At 37.7% G+C, this 20277-nt stretch overlaps 1 protein-coding gene across 1 annotated transcript in view; it reads right to left on the bottom strand.

Annotated features, from left to right (window-relative positions):
- 5-HT1A (5-hydroxytryptamine (serotonin) receptor 1A) overlaps window positions 1-20277 on the bottom strand; it is a 407259-nt gene that overhangs the window by 335021 nt on the left and 51961 nt on the right. Inside the window, exon 3 of the mRNA XM_067777162.1 lies at window positions 6339-6497. Coding sequence (XP_067633263.1) covers window positions 6339-6497 — 159 coding nt within the window. The remainder of the gene's footprint in view (window positions 1-6338; window positions 6498-20277) is intronic.

Raw genomic sequence — 20277 nt, 5'->3', positions numbered from 1 at the left:
CGCGGTGAATTGCTGCCTCCATTTAGGAGAGCAGAGAAGTGTTCCCTCCATAATCTAAGCACTCTCTGGACATCAGTTACAAGGTCGTCGTTTTCGTTCCTACAGGAGTTTGCCCCGGTCTTAAAACCTTCCGTCTGTCGCCGTATTTTTTGGTAATATTTTCGGGCGTTATTCCTGGTGGCTAGCAGCTTAAGCTCCTCGCACTCACGCCTTTCTGCTTCTGTTTTTTTCTTCCTGAAAAGGCGTATTGCTTCCTTTTTCAACTCACGATAGCATTCACACACTCCTCTTGTCGCGCTCGCTTTTAACGTAGCCCTGTAGGCAACGTCCTTTCTTTCGGTTGCAACACGGCATTCTTCATCGTACCAGTTGTTTTTTCGTGGCCGCCGGTAACCAATTTTTTCCTCGGCGGCAGTACGAAGTGCTTTGGAGATATGCTCCCACTGCTCCTGTATTCCTTCAGGATGAGTTGTGCTCTCAGAGAGCAGGTGTGAGAGTCGAGTTGTGAAATCATTGGCAGTCTGTTGTGATTGAGGCTTTTCGACGTCTAGATTTCCTTGTGTTTTTTGTTCCTTGGTCTTAGCCTCGTTGAGGCGGGTGTGTATTTTGGCTGCAACGAGATAATGGTCCGAGTCGATGTTAGGTCCTCGGATCGTGCGCACATCTAAAACATTGGAGGCATGCCCACCGTCTATCACAACGTGATCGATCTGATTGCGAGTATTTCGATCAGGAGACAGCCATGTAGCTTGATGTATCTTTTTATGCATGAACCTCGTGCTGGATATGACCATGTTTCGAGCATCGGCAAAGTCAATCATCCTTAGTCCGTTAGGAGAAGTTTCATTGTGTAGGCTGAACTTTCAGACTGTAGGGCCAAAAACACCTTCTTTGCCCACCCTGGCATTAAAGTCGCCAAGCACGACTTTTACGTCATGACGGGGGCAGCGCTCGTATGTGCGTTCATTGTCCTTCAAACGTTTGCCATGGTCGTCATCAATAGAGAGTGTATTTATCCGAGGCTTGTTGTTATATTTCATTGGAGTATGGTTTTACGTGGCGGGTCCCAAGCCCAGCGCATAACCCGCACAGCGGGGGTGAAAATATTACTTGCACGTTTATATAGCGAGCCGCTTGCTCCAAGACAGACGCCCGCTTGCAGCCGCACCTAGAGGTGTACAGACGCTGCCGATGAGATCTCCCCCGGCTAGCCCTTAAACCAATTATATCAGAGTGGTCTAGCCAGGTTGTCGCCTTCTCACATTAGCTCACCGCTAAACGAATGTTTAGCGGCTACCCAGAGGATACTTGGCCGCAAGCGAAGTAGTGAGCTGCTTGAACCGCAAGCAAAAGAATCGCTCTGGCCATTCCCAGGTGAATGCCGGTCAGAAGCTTTCCCCACTTTCGTGGACTTCTACACACGGTTCCACCCTCCACATACTCCTATATTGCTAATAGAAAATCATCGCAATGTGTTTTGAATTCGAAATCAAAACAAGACAGCCTATAAAATTTTTGTGATTGTAGCAGCATAAGATAAAATTTAAATTTAGGTACATTCGATTATTGAATACAAAAACAAAAACGTTTAAACAGCAATATATCGGCACCTTGATGTTTGGGAATGTACCTAGCCTTTTGTAGCAATGTAGGAGTACTACATATATGGACATTTCTGAACTTAAACTAGAAAAGGTGTAAATACAAATTTACTGTACAGCGTGATTGTGTATTCACAAGAAAAAGAATTGGAACCTTTACTCAATTCTGGATTGATCCAGCTCTAGCACACCATTCGCCGAAACCCACGTTTTAAAATTAATTGTGATTGTGGAATTTAAGATTATGTGGATGGAGGACAACATCCTGAAATTCAATTTGTTTAATCCCTATTGATTTAAATGTTATTGATTTCAGCTCAGTCTAGTTGGGGAATTTAGGTAGTTTATGTGACACTAGTTCTCTGGAGAGCTACCTTCTTTCTGGATATTGGAAAACCGGTGCGCATGCAGCTACAAAGAAGTTTAGAAACGTTAAGTTGGTAATATTTCTTCAGAGGGTCAATTGAATTCTCCGCTGTGGTATAGAAAGCTAAGTATCTCTGTGGCCTATGAATATTCTGAGAAAAAATGTATCTAATTTAGAAGACCATGGTCGAAATCGGTGCATTTATAGATCTCGCCTAAGGAAAAGGTGTTTAGTACACGGTTAGAATTTGAGCCTAAATTTGAAAGTTTTTTCATATAACATACTATATATATGACCAAACCAAAATTCGTTTTAAATTTAGATCATATCAGTTCTCATGAAAGGAATTCCGGGCTTAATCTCCACCTGCGTAGCTATATCGCACCAAGTTAATGTTATAATGTAATATTTAGTTTCACACGAACTAAGACTAAGGCCCGGTTTTTCGGTAGTTGGTTAATTAAGTGTCTTGAACAAAGTTTGCTTAAACTCTGGTCAAATTTTAACTCCAGTTAAACTACAGAGCAGTTTTTCTGTCATAGTTTAAGGCCGCCACTGGGGATAGAATTTTTTGTACGGAATTAGTTTTTTTATTATATAGATTACTTGTAGATACGGAAACAGCTGGATTTTGTTTACCCAAGATACATGGAGAAAATATCTCTGCCCTTAGAGAAATATATATCTAATTGAGTTGATATCCAACATCAATCTCTAATTATTTTTAAACCTCAAGGTGGCATCCAAGATCCTTTTGCAATAACTATCCAGCCTTTAAGAAATTTTGTAAAATTTATAGTTCTTGAGTTGATCTCCAACGTTATTTTCAAATTATTCTCCAACCTTTGAGATATTTTAAGAAATGTATTATTCTCAAATGAATATCCAGCACATTTCTCCAATTGATACCCTACATTGGATATCGAGTTGAGGTGAAGTTGGCAAAAAAGCTCCAAGGTAGTACTACCAAAACCAACAGCGGTTTATGGTGAGAAATATACACCTGGTTGGCAGCAGAAATGTAGAATTATAAATTAGAACTAAACAGTACGCGTATTATTTTATTTTCGCGAAAACACTGTAGTATTGGAATCTTACATTTGAGTCCAATTACAGAACCACATTAGAGTAAGAGTTGTAAACTATCTTTTTTCAATATAAGTAACTGCATTTTTAGCTTTACTAAAAATTCCCTTTTTTGCTGAGAACGCTATGATTCTCAAGTTGAGCCACTATTTCGAAACAACCCTTGGGTCTTTAGAAGTATTTTTGTTATAAACATGAGCCAATGCGAAGGAACGCAAATAACTGATAGGTTAACTCAAGATAAATGCTGCCGGAACGGTCGCTTAAGATCAGCTTAAATAAATAAAAATAAATGTAAGTCGCCATAACTTCCAAAGAGATTTTAGGGCAAGCTTCTCTTCCAATTTGCGTCGTGCCCCTTACAATTTTCCCTACAATTTGGCGTGACGGGACCTACATGTTTTATGCCGACTCCGGTCAGCATCTGTAAGGCAGATGAGTTTTCACTGAGAGCTTTTCATAGTAAAAATACACGCGGAGGGCTTGCCAAACACTGCTGAAGGGCGACTCCGCTTAAAAAATTTTTTTCCTAATTGAACAAACTAGTTTCTAAAATTTTGATGTTACTTTGCCTGGGGCGTGAACCCAGGATCTTTGTTGTGTTAGGCGGAGTAAGCTACCATCACACCACGGCGGCCGCTCAGCTTAAACTTCAGTTAAAGTTAACTGAAACCTGCAAAATAACTTAAGCGTAGTTTAGCTGACAATTTTCTTTTTATTTTGTTGTTGTTCCCGTGTATTGTTCTTTTTATACTCAGTTGAGCAGAGCTCACAGAGTATATTAACTTTGATTGGATAACGGTTGGTTGTACAGGTATAAAGGAATCGAGATAGATATCGACTTCCATATATCAAAATCATCAGTATCGAAAAAAAATTTGATTGAGCCATATCCGTCCGTCCGTCCGTCCGTCCGTCCGTCTGTCCGTTAACACGATAACTTGAGTAAATTTTGAGGTATCTTGATGAAATTTTGGCATGTAGGTTCCTGGGCACTCATCTCAGATCGTTATTTAAAATGAACGATATCGGACTATAACCACGCCCACTTTTTCGATATCGAAAATTTCGAAAAACCGAAAAAATGCTATAATTCATTGCCAAAGATGGATAAAGCGATGAAACTTGGTACGTGGGTTGACCTTATGACGCAGAATAGAAAATTAGTAAAATTTTCACAATGGGCGTGGCACCGCCCACTTTTAAAAGAAGGTAATTTAAAAGTTTTGCAAGCTGTAATTTGGCAGTCATTGAGGACAGCATGATGAAATTTGGCAGGAACGTTAGTACTATTACTAAATATGTGCTAAAAAAATTTGAAAAATCGGATGAAATGAAAAAAATTTTTTTATTCAGTTGTTTAATGGGCCAATGTTTATTGTGTTTGGGTTATTTTATATAACAGCTATTTGGCCGGTGGTTTTTAAGCGAAAAACTAAGTTTTCCTTTATCCTCCTACGCGCTTCGGTACATTTTGTACCTTCCACAGGGAGATCTGTTTTTATTAATAACATAAAACAATTATTTGCAAAATAATCATTTTACACAACATTGAGGATTTCACTTACATTACATTTAATTAAATTTAAAAAAGGATAAAGGAAAACTTAGTTTGTCGCTTAAAAACCACCAGCCAAATAGCTCTTATATAAAATAACCCAAAAAATTTTTTTTAAAGTCAAATTTTAACTAAAAATGGAATATCTTTACTGTATATAAGTAAATTATGTCAACATTCAACTCCAGTAATGATATGGTGCAACAAAATACAAAAATTAAAGAAAATTTCAAAATGGGCGTGGCTCCGCCCTTTTTCTATTAGTTTGTCTAGAATAATTTTAATGCCTTAAGTCGAACAAAAATTTACCAATCCTTCTGAAATTTGGTAGGGGCATAGACTCTATGACGGTAGCTGTTTTCTGTGAAAATGGGCGAAATTGGTTGAAGCCACGCCCAGTTTTTACACACAGTCGACCGTCTGTCCTTCCGCTCGGCCACTAACATGATAACTTGCGCAAAAAAAGGATATATCTTAACTAAACTTAGTTCCCGTACTTATCTGAAGTCACTTTATCTTGGTATAAAATATGGCCGAAATCCGACTATGACCACGCCCACCTTTCCGATATCGAAAATTACGAAAAATGAAAAAAATGCCATAATTCTGTACCAAACATAAAAAAAAAGAAACATGGTAATTGGATTGGTTTATTGACGCAAAAGATAACTTTAGAGAAAACTCTGTAAAATGGGTGTGACACCTACCATATTAAGTAGAAGAAAATGAAGAAGTTCTGCAGGGTGAAATCAAAAGCCCTTGGAATCTTGGCAGGAATACTGTTCGTGGTATTAGATATATAAATAAATTAGCGGTATCCGACAGATGATGTTCTGGGTCACCCAGCTCCACATTTTGTTCGATATCTCGAAAACGCCTTCACATATACAACTAAGGGCCACTCCCTTTTAAAACCCTCATTAATACCTTTAATATGATACCAATATCGTACAAACACATTCTAAAGTAACCCCTGATCCACCTTTATAGCGATATATGGAAAACGCGTCCACTATAGAACTAAGGCCCACTCCCTTTTAAAATAATCATTAACACTTTTCATTTTATACCCATATCGTACAAACACATTCTAGAGTCACCCCTGGTCCACCTTTATGGCGATGTCTCGAAACGGCGTACCTATGGAACTAAGGATCACTCCTTTTTAGAGCACTCGTTAACACCTTTCATTTGATACCCATATCGTACAAACACATTCTAGAGTCACCCCTGGTCCACCTTTATGGCGATGTCTCGAAACGGCGTCCACCTATGGATCTAAGGATCACTCCCTTTTAAAGTACTCATTAACACCTTTCATTTGATACCCATATCGTACAAACACATTATAGAGTCACCCCTGGTCCACCTTTAGAACTATGGCCCACTCCCTTTTAAAATACTCTTTAATACCTTCCATTTGATACCCATGTCATACAAACACATTCCAGGGTTACCCTAGGTTCATTTTCCTACATGGTGATTTTCCCTTATTTTGTCTCCAAAGCTCTCAGCTGAGTATGTAATGTTCGGTTACACCCGAACTTAGCCTTCCTTACTTGTTGTTAGTGTTGCCTTTCTAATTGGGCTTCTGTTGTTTCCCTACTTATTTGCTTTTACTGTTTTCGTTTTGTTTCATTGTTTCGTACATCCTTATTACTGCCATACATACATACATTCATACGTAAATAACAAGAAGTAAATGCATACATACATACATATGTACGTAGATCTCTATGTAGTTGGCTTACCTCATAAACTGCACCCAGCGGCATTACCAGGCAAGCAACGAATAAATCGGCAACAGCCAATGATGCAACCAAATAATTGGCAACATTCTGCAGATTACGCTCCAGTATTATAGCAGCGATTACAAACACGTTTCCTATTAATGAACAACAATAACATCAGCGGCAACAGTCCCAAAACCGAAGAATAAATACAGGATTTGTACGTGAATGAACAATAGTGAAGTCACAGAAATGAATCGGGTTGTTGTTTGTTGTTTGTTGGTTTTTTTTTTTTCGATACCCAAAAGCAATGTTAAGATTGAAGAAATCGTTTGTAAACATAAACGAAGAATACAATGAAAGTTGTTATTAGTTTTTTTATATTTTATTTAGCAATTGCATGCGTATAGAAATCATTCACATCGGCGCATTAAATTTTTAGGTTTTCATTTGTGGTAGTCCAGTTCCATTTTGTTTGATGTTTCATATTTTTTATTATATCGACCATTGTTGTTTTAAATAATGTTGACATGAAAATAAAGCAAAGAATAAGATAAACAATTACTTAGTTGTGCGCTTGTTATTAGAAATCAAAAATTCTGTGGTCATGAGTCCTACCCTTTTATATGGGACTTGGGCAATTATTGCTAATGACCACAGAATTGTAAGTAGGTATAACTCTGAGATAACGTAATTTTCAGCAAATTGCTTATTAAGGTATTTTCGCACCGACATGTAACTCTCTGATAAGTCTTCAAGTCTCTGATAAGTGATCAAGTGAGAAAAATAACTTTTATAGCAGGTTAGTGTTGTTGTAAATTTAGGATTTGATTCGCTAAAATAATTGCGTATATGTTGACAGCCGTCGTGGTTTTACAGACAAGTAAAATCAAAAATACTTTAGACAAACGTGATAGGCTCTTATGTATTGTAGCAATTTTTAGGAATTCTTGTTAACTCTGCAGTTCTGTTATCATTTGAATCGCTGAAGTGTCGAATAAACAAATCAAATATTCAGTGTAGCAAAATGTTCTTTATTCACAACACTACTATTGTAGTAGTACTTCTCAATTATTTCAATTAAAATAAAACTGATTCACTATCCCTCAGCTTGCGCTGCTTTTATTCTCCCTGTAGCCTCGTTTGCTTCTCGAATAGTTGTTTATATATTCCCCCTTTCTATGTTTGTTTGTTTTTATGGTGTGTTAAATTTATACTTATTATTAAGAATTCATGAGCTTAACACCGGCTTATAATAATTGAATATTCAATTATTATATTTTTCTAAGAGAAACTGAAAAAAAAGAAAGACACATTTACTGGCATATTGCGTTGGTACCATTTCGAAAACCGCCATGAATTCATCGCCAGGCAACTTCATAGTGTTATCAAAGGTTTCACCGAGATTCGAACCGCGTATAACATGGTGAAACTGCAGTTGCTACTAGGATATCCTGCTTGTATTTATCTCTTTGCTTAATTCAGTTTATCTTATTTCTACATTAGCAACACAACTGAGACATTCTGCCTCTATTAATTTGTGTGTATGTAGATTTGTTTTTGAAAAGTTTCTTTTTCGTTGCGAATGAGAAGCTTTGTAAACTCAGGCTCAGTTTTAAATATTTATGTTTGATTGTTTTAATGGTGTGTTCAAGCAAGGAGACAAATACAAGCAGAATAGCCTAGTGGTTAAGGCGACTGCAGTTTCACCGTGTGATTCGCGGTTCCAATCTCGGTGAAGCCTTTGATAACATTACGAAATTGCCTGACGATAAATTCGTGGCGGTTTTCGAAATGGTACCATCGCAATATGCCAGTTTCTTCCTTTCTTTTCAGTTTCTCTTAGAAAAACATAATAATTGAATATTCAATTATTATAAGCCGGTGTTAAGCTCATGAATTCTTAATAATAAGTATACCTCGTTTGTCTATGACATAGTTGGTTATATACATATACTAGCAGATCCCGCAGACGTTGTTCTTCCCTAAATTTGGTCTATCTGCATTCATTTTAATAAGCTTTTTCCGTCTAACTCTGCTCTACCCCTCTACACTTTTTCCTAATCTTTTTATTCACTTCTCCCTCCGTCTTTTTCGCTTCATCTATCTCCATTTTCGTCTCATTCTGTCTCTTTCTCAGTCTCCTTCTCTCTTTTCTCTTCTCTCAATTTTTTCTCATTCTTGTTCATCTCTTATTGCCAGTCTTAGAGGGTGGTATGTATTTTGTTCCAGTCCCATTCTGAGTCTCAGTCCCAGTCCCACTCCGAGTCTCAGTCTCAGTCCCAGTCCTAGTCCTAATCCCAGTCCTAGTCCTAATCCCAGTCCCAGTCCGTCTCTGGTATACTTCCCGGAAAAAAACATCGTAAATACTAATATAGGCAAATTTATATACGAAATTTCAGGCAAATCGAATAGGACGTATATAAATAGTTATGTGGGTATTATTAATTCTTGTCTTTATTTCGGCTTCGCATGCATATTTATCAGTTTTGCCAAGTTGATGCGACTAAGTCGAATATCACAATGAACTTTCAACAACAGCTTTCATTTGATATCCATAATACACACACATTCTAGTGGTATCCGGGTCCATGTTTTGGCCTATATCTCGAAACCCTAGTCACTAAACGGTGTAAAACTTACTCTGTATTATACTCACACATCAGCAGCTTCAATTTGATACTCATAATGTAAAAACACATCCTAGTGTTACCCTGACCCACATTTTGGCCTATATCTCGAGATCCTAGTAGGTATGAAAACCACCCCGTACTAAAGAACTCATCAACAACTTCAATTTGATACCCAAAATGTTAAAACATTGTCTAGGCGTTCACGAGCCTACGTTTGACCTACATCTCCAGACCCTAGTCACCCAGGGGTATGAAAATTATCCTCTACTAAATCACTCATCAACAGCTTTCATTTGTTATCCATATTATGTAAACACATTCTAGGGGTACCCGGGTCCACGTTTAGCCTCTATCTCGAGACCCTAGTCACCCAGGGGTATGAAAATTATCCTGTACTATAGCACTCGTCAACAGCTTTCATTTGATATCCATATTGTTTAAACACATTCTAGGGGTATCCGGGTCCACGTTTTTGGCTCTATCTCGAGACCCTTGCCTTCCAGTTGTACGAAAATTATCCTGTACTATATATAGCACTCATAAACAGTTTTCATTTGATATCCATATTGTATAAACACATTCTAGAGGTACCCGGGTCCACGTTTTGGCCTATATCTCGAGACCCTAGTCACCCAGGGGGGTATGAAAATTATCCTGTACTATAGAACCCGTCAACAGCTTTCATTTGTATCCACATTGTACAAACACATTCTAGGGATACCCGGGTCCACGTTTTGATCTCAAGACCCTAGGCACGTACCGAAAAAAAGGTAGACGTTGGCCGATTCTCAGACCTACCCAATATGCTTACAAAATTTCATGAGAATCGGTTCAGCCGTTTCGGAGGAGTTAAGCCTCTAAAACCGTGACAGAAGAATTTTATATATTAGATATGCGTGAGGAATGTCATTTTCGCTCTTAGCAGATTACATGTGTGTGTGGCTGCTTGCTTTCCTGTTGCTGTGGATTTATTTACTAGCAGCATAGTGACGTATCGAAATTGCTAATATTCGCCACAGTGTATACATTAAGGTGGACGGTTTCGAATTCATGACTTTCAAAAACTTGTTCTAACTAGGACATTGGTCTTAAAAGCATTTATGCATAATTTAATTTTTTTTGTACAATGTCTCAAAGTATTTATTGACAAAAAATAACCATGTTTTGGAATAGGGTCTTAAAGTTTGTAATCCATACTTTCTTTCTAACCGCTAAATGTTTCGGACAGAGCTTCTTATAGGGATTTAACATAATTCACCCCAAGACAGTTTTATGCTGGTCGTGTTTGTTATTACACACTCTAACGGTTAAATCAGATTCCAGTTATTTAGAAAACCACTACATGGTAATGACGAAGCTATTAATAAGGCATACATCGATCAAGAAAATAAACTCCGGAGAGTCGAACACATCTCGATCGGGATATTTATGCCTCTTCTATGTAAAGGTTGGCACCAGAGCATACAAATTAATGGATGATTCCACATCGCCCTCCTCGACAGCTAACATGGCCGTGCCTGTCCAATATATTAAAACGTACCGAATGGACTGCCATTGGGAAGTGCGCTGTTGACACTATTTTAACGACATAAATATAAGATTTTGTAAAACCGAATAGCTCTGCCGGTTGCTTGCAGTCAACAACGAACCGGAACACAGCGTCTGCGATGATCGGGCAGCCCATACGTTTTCGCCATACACCGAGCGCATGACAGGATACTCCACCTCTTACCCTCTTGTTCAACCTGGATCCATTCGAGAACAGATGCACCATGCTTCCATCCCATATTAGTTCCCCACATCATTCTTCCGTTGAGGGAATATTAGTGGTGAATAAAGGAAAAAGAGCGTAAGCTGGTGCATAGAGTACCGATCTGCCAGGAATTGAGTCAAAGTCAGTCAGAACACTTCTACTGCTGTAATAAAGGAGCTCATATCCCCTTCGTTTTGCTTACGTTGTCAATTAGGTAAGGATTCAGCATCTCATTGAGTGCTAGTAAATATGTTGTACGAAGGCACCGCTTATTCCAACCAATCGCTGCATTGCTCCCCACCTTTTGACCGTGAAAGAAGTGTCTAGTGCGTTCCAACAGATCAAATCGCTATGGAAAATAATCCGCTTCGACACTCTCAGCTTTAATAAGAGCTTGCTGTTAAGAATAATGCCAAGATACCTAACCCTGTCAGGGAACACCAAGGGTACTTCCTCAATAGAGGGTGGCCTTAATTCAGGAATCTTGCATCTACACGTAAACAGAACGAACTTAGATTTGATAAGATCAAATGGTCACCCTGTATAACGTCCCTCATATATTTAGAAATTTAACCCTGTAAAGAATTGCCCGGCCATCGGCAGCAGAAGGCTGCAGTAGGTCGTGCATTACCACGACCCAAAGAAGAGGACGCAAGTGGGCCTTAAGATCATAAGCATCTATTTTAGACTCACAAGTATAAATTTGGTTATATTTCAAAAAGTACTAAAGTTTTCCCTATTCTGATAGGATATTATAATTCAAGAAAAAGTTGTACATTCGCTATTGTTTTTTGTCAATGAATTTCCCAGAACAATTTTTTATTCGTACCAGAAAGAGGAATCATACTTTCGATTGATTGCCAAATCAACCCACCATAATAAACGTACATATATAAATATGCATACCCTACATTAAATTGCGAGTGTGAAATGGTACAATTAAAAAAATACATATTAGGCAAGATTTACCTCCGAGGAGATTTAGGCCGATTTAGGTCTACACATTTGCGGGACGAGACTTACATATCTTATACTCCGAACGGCACCTGCAAGGCAGATGAATTTTCACTGAAAGTCTTTTTATGACTGCAAATTCATACGGAGTGTTTGTCAAATTACTTCTTAGGGTCGACCCCGATTCTCCTTTGATTTTGTCACCAACAACACTATATATTTGTATCTTATAGAATGTTAGTTGCTAAAAATATTTAATATATATTTTTCCAAGGTCTAATGTGGTGACAACATGAAGCAATTCGATATTGCATAATTATGACTTTTTATGAGTTGGACCAAAAAATGTTCAAGTAGACAAGCCACCTATTTGCTTGTAGCGATGCAAGCCTACATAAAATAATATGAATAATTTTCAATTATTTCAAAAGTGTGAGTAGCTCACAAATGTGAGTAGCTTGATACAGATCTCCCATACACAAGTAAACGCCCAATCTATTATTATAGGTTTTTTTTTGTCAGTTGATCACAGTTGATAAATAAATGACTAAGTGAACATGCAATATTCCATCTGACGGTGAACTATGCACTAACATGACGGTGACAATATTGAATGACGTGATGAATGTACCGTTGATGTTTGTGACAATTTTGGAGGACGCCTGGAAAGTTAGTTTTAGCTATCAGCGGAATGATATAGATTGACATGGAATTGATTTAGAAGTGTGAGTAAATTTTATACTTTTTTCTTTAATATATTTATTAGAAAAACCAGTATAATTTGAAAGCAGCCCCTGAAGAGGTAAATCGAGATACCATTTCGTAAAACATACCAAGATTATGGAAGTTGGGATTTTGAGTAAGGTGAAGCAGTGAAACTATGCACTTGGTGTTATTCATCCTGCAACAAGTACCGAGAAATAGGTTTGTTCTCTCAGTCTGATCGTGTAAGAAGAAAAGTGTGAGCTGGTAAACGAATTCCAGACAGTGTTTGAATTAGGGAAGAAAAACATCTCTGGCTTCTTAAATGAAGGCAATTATGAAGCACCCAGGGCAGTTGCTGAGCCTACTAGTACAATTTATGACTGTAGATTCAAGGTTGTCGTGGACCGGCTGATCGAGGCTTCAGACTTGGTAAATCTAGCATCGACAAGTTTTCCACTATGCTACGCAAAACACACCTTCATCGATTTTAGTTCCCAATCCTCATGCGTTTACATTGGGAAATCGGCAAAGACCACTTCGAGCCGTTTGAAAATGAATACAGAATTTGGACAGGATGACCACTTATCGCGGGATTTATTTAACTTGATGCTGGAGAAAATAATAAAACATTTTATAATAATGTGCTGAGGATCTTGGATTTAATCGTTTGAAACGAACTTAGTAAACCACAACAATAACGGGAATAGCTGATGCAATCATAGCCTAGTGGCAGGCCGGCAGGATATGAAATTTGGCGAATCGAGTTCGAACCTTAGCTTGGAAAGAATATAGAATATAGTTTCCTACATAATTCCAAAATGCCTTGGGATTATCTTTAATATCCGATTCAAAGTTGCGGTCTCTGCGTGCAAAGTACGCTGAGTATAAAAATGGAGGAATACATTAAATTAAATAAATATAAGGCGTGATGACCTCCGAAGAGATCTAAGGCCGAGCTTTTCTTCCAATTTGCGTCGTGCTCCTCTTGATTTTCCCTACAAATTGGCCGGACGGGACCTACATGTTTTATGCCGACGCCGTGGGCGCCAAAAAACAGCAACAATAACAGGAATAACTGATGCAGCCAAAGCCTAGTGGTAAGCCGGCAGGATAGGAAAATTGGGGAATCGACTTCGAATCTTAGCTTCGAAAGGATATAGTTTTTTGGTAGGGTAAAAATAGCTATTATATCTTCCAGCATGTATAATTATTTTAATTTTTTTACCTTTATATTAAGTCGCTTTCATGTTTGTCCCCTCATTTCCATACGAATTTTTGACCCACGGAAAAGTCTTTTTCGGTAACTTCCCGTCGAGCTAGATAATTGGTACTTAGAACATAGTTCAGATCTGAGAGACATTACAATGCAAGTGAAAAAAAAAAAAAATCGCTAGGTGGTGCACGGATCGAGATATACAGAAAATAATTTTAAAATGGAAATTTTGCGATAGACTTTTAACTAACTTCTCGGTGATCCAGAGACTTGAAACTTACGATATAGTTTGCGAGTCGATGGCACTACAATTCGTGGAAAATAAGATACCACCAGGTGACAGACGAATCGAGATAAACAGAAATCCCTGAAAATCCCTGAAAAAACGCAGGGAATATTGCAATCGATTTTTGAGTAAATTCCCGGTGAGCTGGAGGTATGAAAATTGAGCCGTCAGTCAGAACCCGATGACAATACAATATTTTATCAAAAAAATTCCGATAGGTGGTGCACGGAGCGAGATATTAGGAATTTTTTTTTTAATTTGGGAATTTTTCAATCCATTTTTAACTAACTTTCCGGTTACCCAGAGACTTGTAACTTAGCACATAGTTATAGGAAAACAATAGGTGGCGTGCTAACTGAGATAACTACAAATTCCTGCAAAACGAGGGGAATCTTGCGATCGATTTTTGTGTAACTTGTCGGTGAGCTAGAGAAATGAAACTTGGGCCATAAGTCAGAACCCGATGACAATGCAATATTTTATCAAAAAAAAGTCCGCTAGGTGGCGCATGGATCGATATATTAGGAAAATTAATTTTAATTTGGGAATCTTTCAATTCATTTTAACTAATTTCCCGGTTACCTAGAGACTTGTAACTTGGCACATAGTTCGGGACCACGTGACAATACAATTTATAGAAAACAAAGTTCCACTAGGTGGCATGCTAATTGAGATAACTATAAATCCCTGAAAAACGAGGGGAATTTTGCGCTCGATTTTTGAGTAACTTTCCGGTGAGCTGGAGGTATGAAAATTGAGTCGTAAGTCAGAACCCGGTGACAATGCAATATTTTATCAAAAAAATTCCGCTAGGTGGCGCATGGATCGAGATATTAGGAAAATAAATTTTAATTTGGGAATCTTTCAATCCATTTTTAACTAACTTGGCGGTTACCTAGAGACTTGTAACTTCGCACATAATTCGAGATCCGGCGACAATAGAATTTACAAAAAACAAAGTTCCGCTAGGTGTCGTGCTAATTGAGATAACTACAAATCCCTGAAAAAGGAGGGGAATCTTGCGATTGATTTTTGAGTAACCTGCCGGTGAGCCATAAGGTCAAAACCCGGTGACAATGCAACATTTATTAAAAAAAATTCGCTAGGTGGCATGCGGATCGATATAGTAAGAAAACAAATTTTAATTTGGGAATCTTTCAATTCATTTTTAACTAACTTCCCGGTCACATAGAGTCTTGAAACTTGACACTTGTTAGAGGCCTGGTGACAATACAACCTATAGAAAACAAAGTTCCGCTAGGTGACGCGCTAGTCAAGATAGCCGCAAATCCTTTAAAAATGGGGGGAATTTTGCGATCGATTTTCGAGTAACTTCCCGATGAGCTAGAGACATGAAACTTGGGTCGTAAGTCAGGACCCGGTGACAATGTAAAATTTTATCAAAAAAATCCGCTAGGTGGCACATGGATCGAGATATTGAGAAAACTATTTTTAAATTGGGAACCTTGCAATCGATTTTTAACCAACTTCCTGGATAACCAGAGACTTGAAACCTGAAATATACAGCCCAATACTAAACGAAAATTCCGTGCGAGTTTTTTCCCTTCTCCCATTCCTCGTATTCTAAATAAAAATTCCTTGTGAGTTTTTTCACTTCTCCCTTTCCTCCTATTCTGAACAATGTTCGAAAAAAAAGAAACCGGTTATGGGAGAAAAGTAGGTATTATGAGTGTGAGGGAGATTTCTTTGCCATTTAATAGGAGTTTTTTCACTAGTTAAATTAAAGGGAATGCATCAAAATAGTTAAAGGAAAGAATTGGAGGAATTTTTCCGCGGGAATAAAAAAATCCGCGAGAATATTTAGAATTGATCTGATAGTTTAAAACTTGGTGACGGTGCAATGTTTGTTCAAAAAATTTGAGCTGCATAACGCACAAGTCGAACTATTTAGAAGATTAGGCCATACCTTCATGGCTAGCCTCCTGAGTGTTGCCAGGCATTGTAGAATTCCACCTCGTTGAAGGCCAAACTCAATACACGTCCTGGCATACTTTTAGGCGTATGCGACTTTCACCACGATTCTTTTAGACTTTCAGGCGTATGCGAATTTCACCACGATTTTCAGATGTGCAAATTAAGTAGCTGAGAAACGAGGTGGAATTCTCTTGTTATGATGCGAGGTGGAATTCTGTGCCAGTGTTGTCAGCAAAAATTCCACTAATTCTCTTAAATCTTGCTATTTTGAACAAATAAATAAAGATAAGAATTTTCACTTAGGAATTACTTAAATTATTAATCAAAGTTGCAATTGCTTTTTTGACTAAAAAATTGAAAATAAAAAGATGATAAAAAAATCTTAAGGACTACTTTTATATAAATGGACCAATAAACCGAAGGCAATTTTTCCTTTAATACAGACATAGCCTTGTTGAATTTTGACTAAAAAACTTTAACAATAGCTCTTGTAAAAGAATTTTGGGATTTAAAATTATAAAGGTAGAGTGCGTGTTTGAATTTTAAATAATCAATTAGTTAATCCCAAGTACATGGTTGCCTTAAATTGAAAGATTGCGCTATACTTTTACAGTTTTAAATCCCAAAATTCAAGAGCTATTGTTAAAGTTTTTCAGTAAAAATTCAACAAGACTATGTCGGTATTTAAGGAAAAATTGCCTTCTATTCTTTGGTCCATTTATATAAAGGTAGTCCTTAACATTTTTGTATCATCTTTTTATTTTCCATCATAATAAAAATAAAATAATTTAATAAACTAATTATTGTGTAATGCAACGAGAACGAGAAGGCAATGTAGGTGGTGGAGATGCATCATTCACCCACAAGCATACATAGAAGATTCCCGGAGATAGCGGCTTCCAACTGGTACTCCTCAGACTCCAAGATGGTCAAGCGAACTTGGCTGACTTACACTCCACAATAACGGAAGACGAGGTAGGCAACAAAGAAACAGTAACGTAGTATCGCAAATGCCTGGCTCTAGCACTCACTTCGCCTCGAACTGTGGTCAGTTATATGTATACTGACGGACCTTTAAAATGTTACTAAGTGCTTAGTTAAAGGTATCAGCATGAACCGAACCGAAAAGTTTGAACGTAGCTTAGGCCTTTTGAAATAAGCAGGAATTGGTTTCAGAAGAAAGTTTATTAAAATGGCGCCCGTGCCACACTTGCAAATAATTTATGTAAAGCGCGATAACTTCCGAAGAGATCTTAGGCCGAGTTTCTCTTCCAATTTGCGTCGTGCTCCTTTTAATTTATTTGTCTAGAATATTTCTAATGTCATAAGTCGAACAAAATTTACCAATCCTTGTGAAGGGTAAGGGCATAGCTTCTATGACGATAACTATTTTCTGTGAAAATGGCTTAAATCGGTTGGAGCCATGCCCAGTTTTTACACACAGTCCACCTTCTTTCCTTCACTCGGCCGTTAACACGATAAATTGGGCAAAAATAGATATATCTTTACTAAACTTAGTTCACGTACTTATCTGAGCTCACTTTATCTTGGCATTAAAAATGGGTGAAATCCGGTTATGACCACGCCCACTTTTGCGATATCGAAAATTTCGAAAAATGAAAAAAAATACCATAATTCTATACCAACTACGAAAAAAGGGATGAAACATGGTAATTGGATTGGTTTTTTGACGCAAAATATAACTTTAGAAAATACTTTGTAAAATGGGTGCGACGCCTACCATATTAATAGAAGAAAATGAAAAACTTCTGCAGGGCGAAATCAAAAGCCCTTGGAATCATGGCAGGAATATTGTTCGTGGTATTATGTATATAAATAAACTAGCAGACCCGGCAGATATTGTTCTGTCTAAATTTAGTTTATCGCGTACATTTTAATAAGCTTTTTCCGTCTAACTTTGCCCTCCTCTTATTCACTTTTTCTTAATCCTTTTACTCACTCCTCCCTCCGTCTTTTTCGCTTCATCTATCTCTATCTTCGTCTCAATCTATCTCTTTCGCAGTCTTCTTCTGCTTCCCTCTTTTCTCTTCTCTCAAGTTCTTCTCATTCTTCTTCATCCCTTATTGCCAGTCCCAGAGGGTGGTCTCTATTTTGTTCCAGTCCCATTCCGAGTCCCAGTCCCACTCCGAGTCTCAGTCCCAGTCCTAGTCCTAATCCCAGTCCCAGTACGTCTCTGGTCTTCTTCCCGGAAAAAAGGATCGTAAATACTAATATAGGCAAATTTATATACCAAATTTCAGTCAAATCGAATAGTACGTATGTAAATAGGCATGCATTTTTACCAGGGGTACCCGGGGCCACGTTTTGGCCTATATCTCTAGACCCTAGTTACCCAGGGGTACGAAAAATTCCCCGTATCAAAGTACTCATAAACAGCTTCCATTTGATAGCCATATTGTACAAACACATCCCAGTATTACCTTAGCATAAAAAATAATTGAAGAATTAAATTTCCTTAGTGCACAAATATCAGCATATACATGCAAAAAACCAAAAAATAAAACATTTGTTTAAGAATTTTAAGGAAATGTTCAATATTTTTAACGAAAGGGTATTCAAGAAATGTTTGCATTCCTAACCATTTATGTTGCATTAACTTGGCAACAATGCATAAATATGTATGTACATAATAAATATGTCAAGCTGATATGATACGAAAATACATACATACATACATCCATACATATAAATGTACTCGCGAAGTTAAATAACGCAGCGAATGCTACCTATGTGTCGTCTGCCTCACTCAAAAGCAATTAGCGCGCACAGTTGACACCGAACAACCACACACACGCATTTTTTGGTAAAAATGTTACTTGTGTTTAAACAATTAGACTGATATAAGAAAGGAATCAAGTATTTTTTTTGATGCAGAACGAAGGTAAATATTTCAAAGTTTTACTGAAAAGTACAATTTTTTAAATCCATCCATCCGTTTATGAGCTATAGCTGTGTAAACAAAAATTTTATGATTTTTTACTACTTTTTGGCAATTTGCCACGCCCCTATAATATATATCTTCAAACTATATTAACCATACCATCTCACGTAGCTAAGCTTTCAAACGCAAACAACCGTTTTAAAATCGGAACATTCTGTGTGAAGTTATGTGCGTACATGGCATTTAGTGACTTTATTTTATAAGATTTAAGAAGAAAATTAGCGGTACCCGACAGATGATGTTCTGGGTCACCCTGGTATACATTTTGGTCGATATCTCGAAAAAACCTTCACGTATACAACTAAGGGCCACTGCCGTTTAAAACCCTCACTAATACCTTTAATTTGATATCCATATCGTACAAACCCATTATAGAGTCACCCCTGGTCCACCTTTAAGGCGATATCTCGAAAAGGCATCCACCTATAGAGCTAAGACCTACTCCCTTTTAAAATACTCATTAATACCTTTCATTTGATACCCATATCGAACAAACACATTCTAGAGTCACCCCTAGTCCACATTTTGGTTGATACCTTGAAAACGCCTTCCCATATACAACTAAGGGCCACTCCCTTTTCAAACCCTCACTAATACCTTTCATTTGATACCCATATCGAACAAACCCATTATAGAGTCACCCCTGATCCACCTTTATGGCGATATCTCGAAAAGGCGTCCAGCTATAGATCTAAGGCCCACTCTCTTTTAAAATACTCTTTAATACCATTCATTTGATATTCATTTCGTACAAACGCATTCCAGGGTTACCCTAGGTTCATTTTCCTACATGGTGATTTTCCCTTATTTGACAAAGGATGAAGGAAAATCGTTCCAAAAAGCATCACCCTTGGTCTACAATTTGGTCGATATTTCTCAAAAGTATATGATATGGAATTAAAAACCACTTACTAACCATCTACGAAACCCTACGAAACCAATGCAACTAAGCTCTCAGCTGAGTGTGTAATGTTCGGTTACACCCGAACTAATCCTTCCTTACTTGTTGTTATTAATGTTGTGGCGATCAATGCATACCCCAAAGCATTTAGAGAGTGTTTTTGAATTTGACGGTTCTATGCCGGATATAGATCCGCTAACAAGCATCCTTAAGGGATAACCCCGACCATGTCGGGATTGATTAATTTGACTACATTGAACATTTATTCCCCCATCGCCTTGTTCGATTAGGAACTTGAGCTTTTCAGATCGTCAGCTTTTAAAGAACGGGTGGGTGAGTTTGAAAATTGGATTGTAGAAGCTATAAATTGCGCTGATATTCGCTTAAAAGGGTCGGGTTTGGGTATTTTAGTCACTTCTTACGACAGGCATACCTGCCGCAGGTTTATTCTAAGCGCCCTAAACTGCGGAGCGGGGAATAGTTTTGTCTTTTTTTTTAGCTTCCAAAACTCAAAGAAAATTTCGGGGTATTTTGTCTAGTTAACGCCTATTGATAAACTAACACCGTTTAGGGTCATCTATTTAAAAAAATCC

This window comes from Eurosta solidaginis, chromosome 3 (assembly GCF_040869045.1).
Source record: "Eurosta solidaginis isolate ZX-2024a chromosome 3, ASM4086904v1, whole genome shotgun sequence".
NCBI classification, from domain to species: Eukaryota; Metazoa; Arthropoda; class Insecta; order Diptera; family Tephritidae; genus Eurosta; species Eurosta solidaginis.
This window is presented reverse-complemented; position numbering and strand designations above follow the sequence as displayed.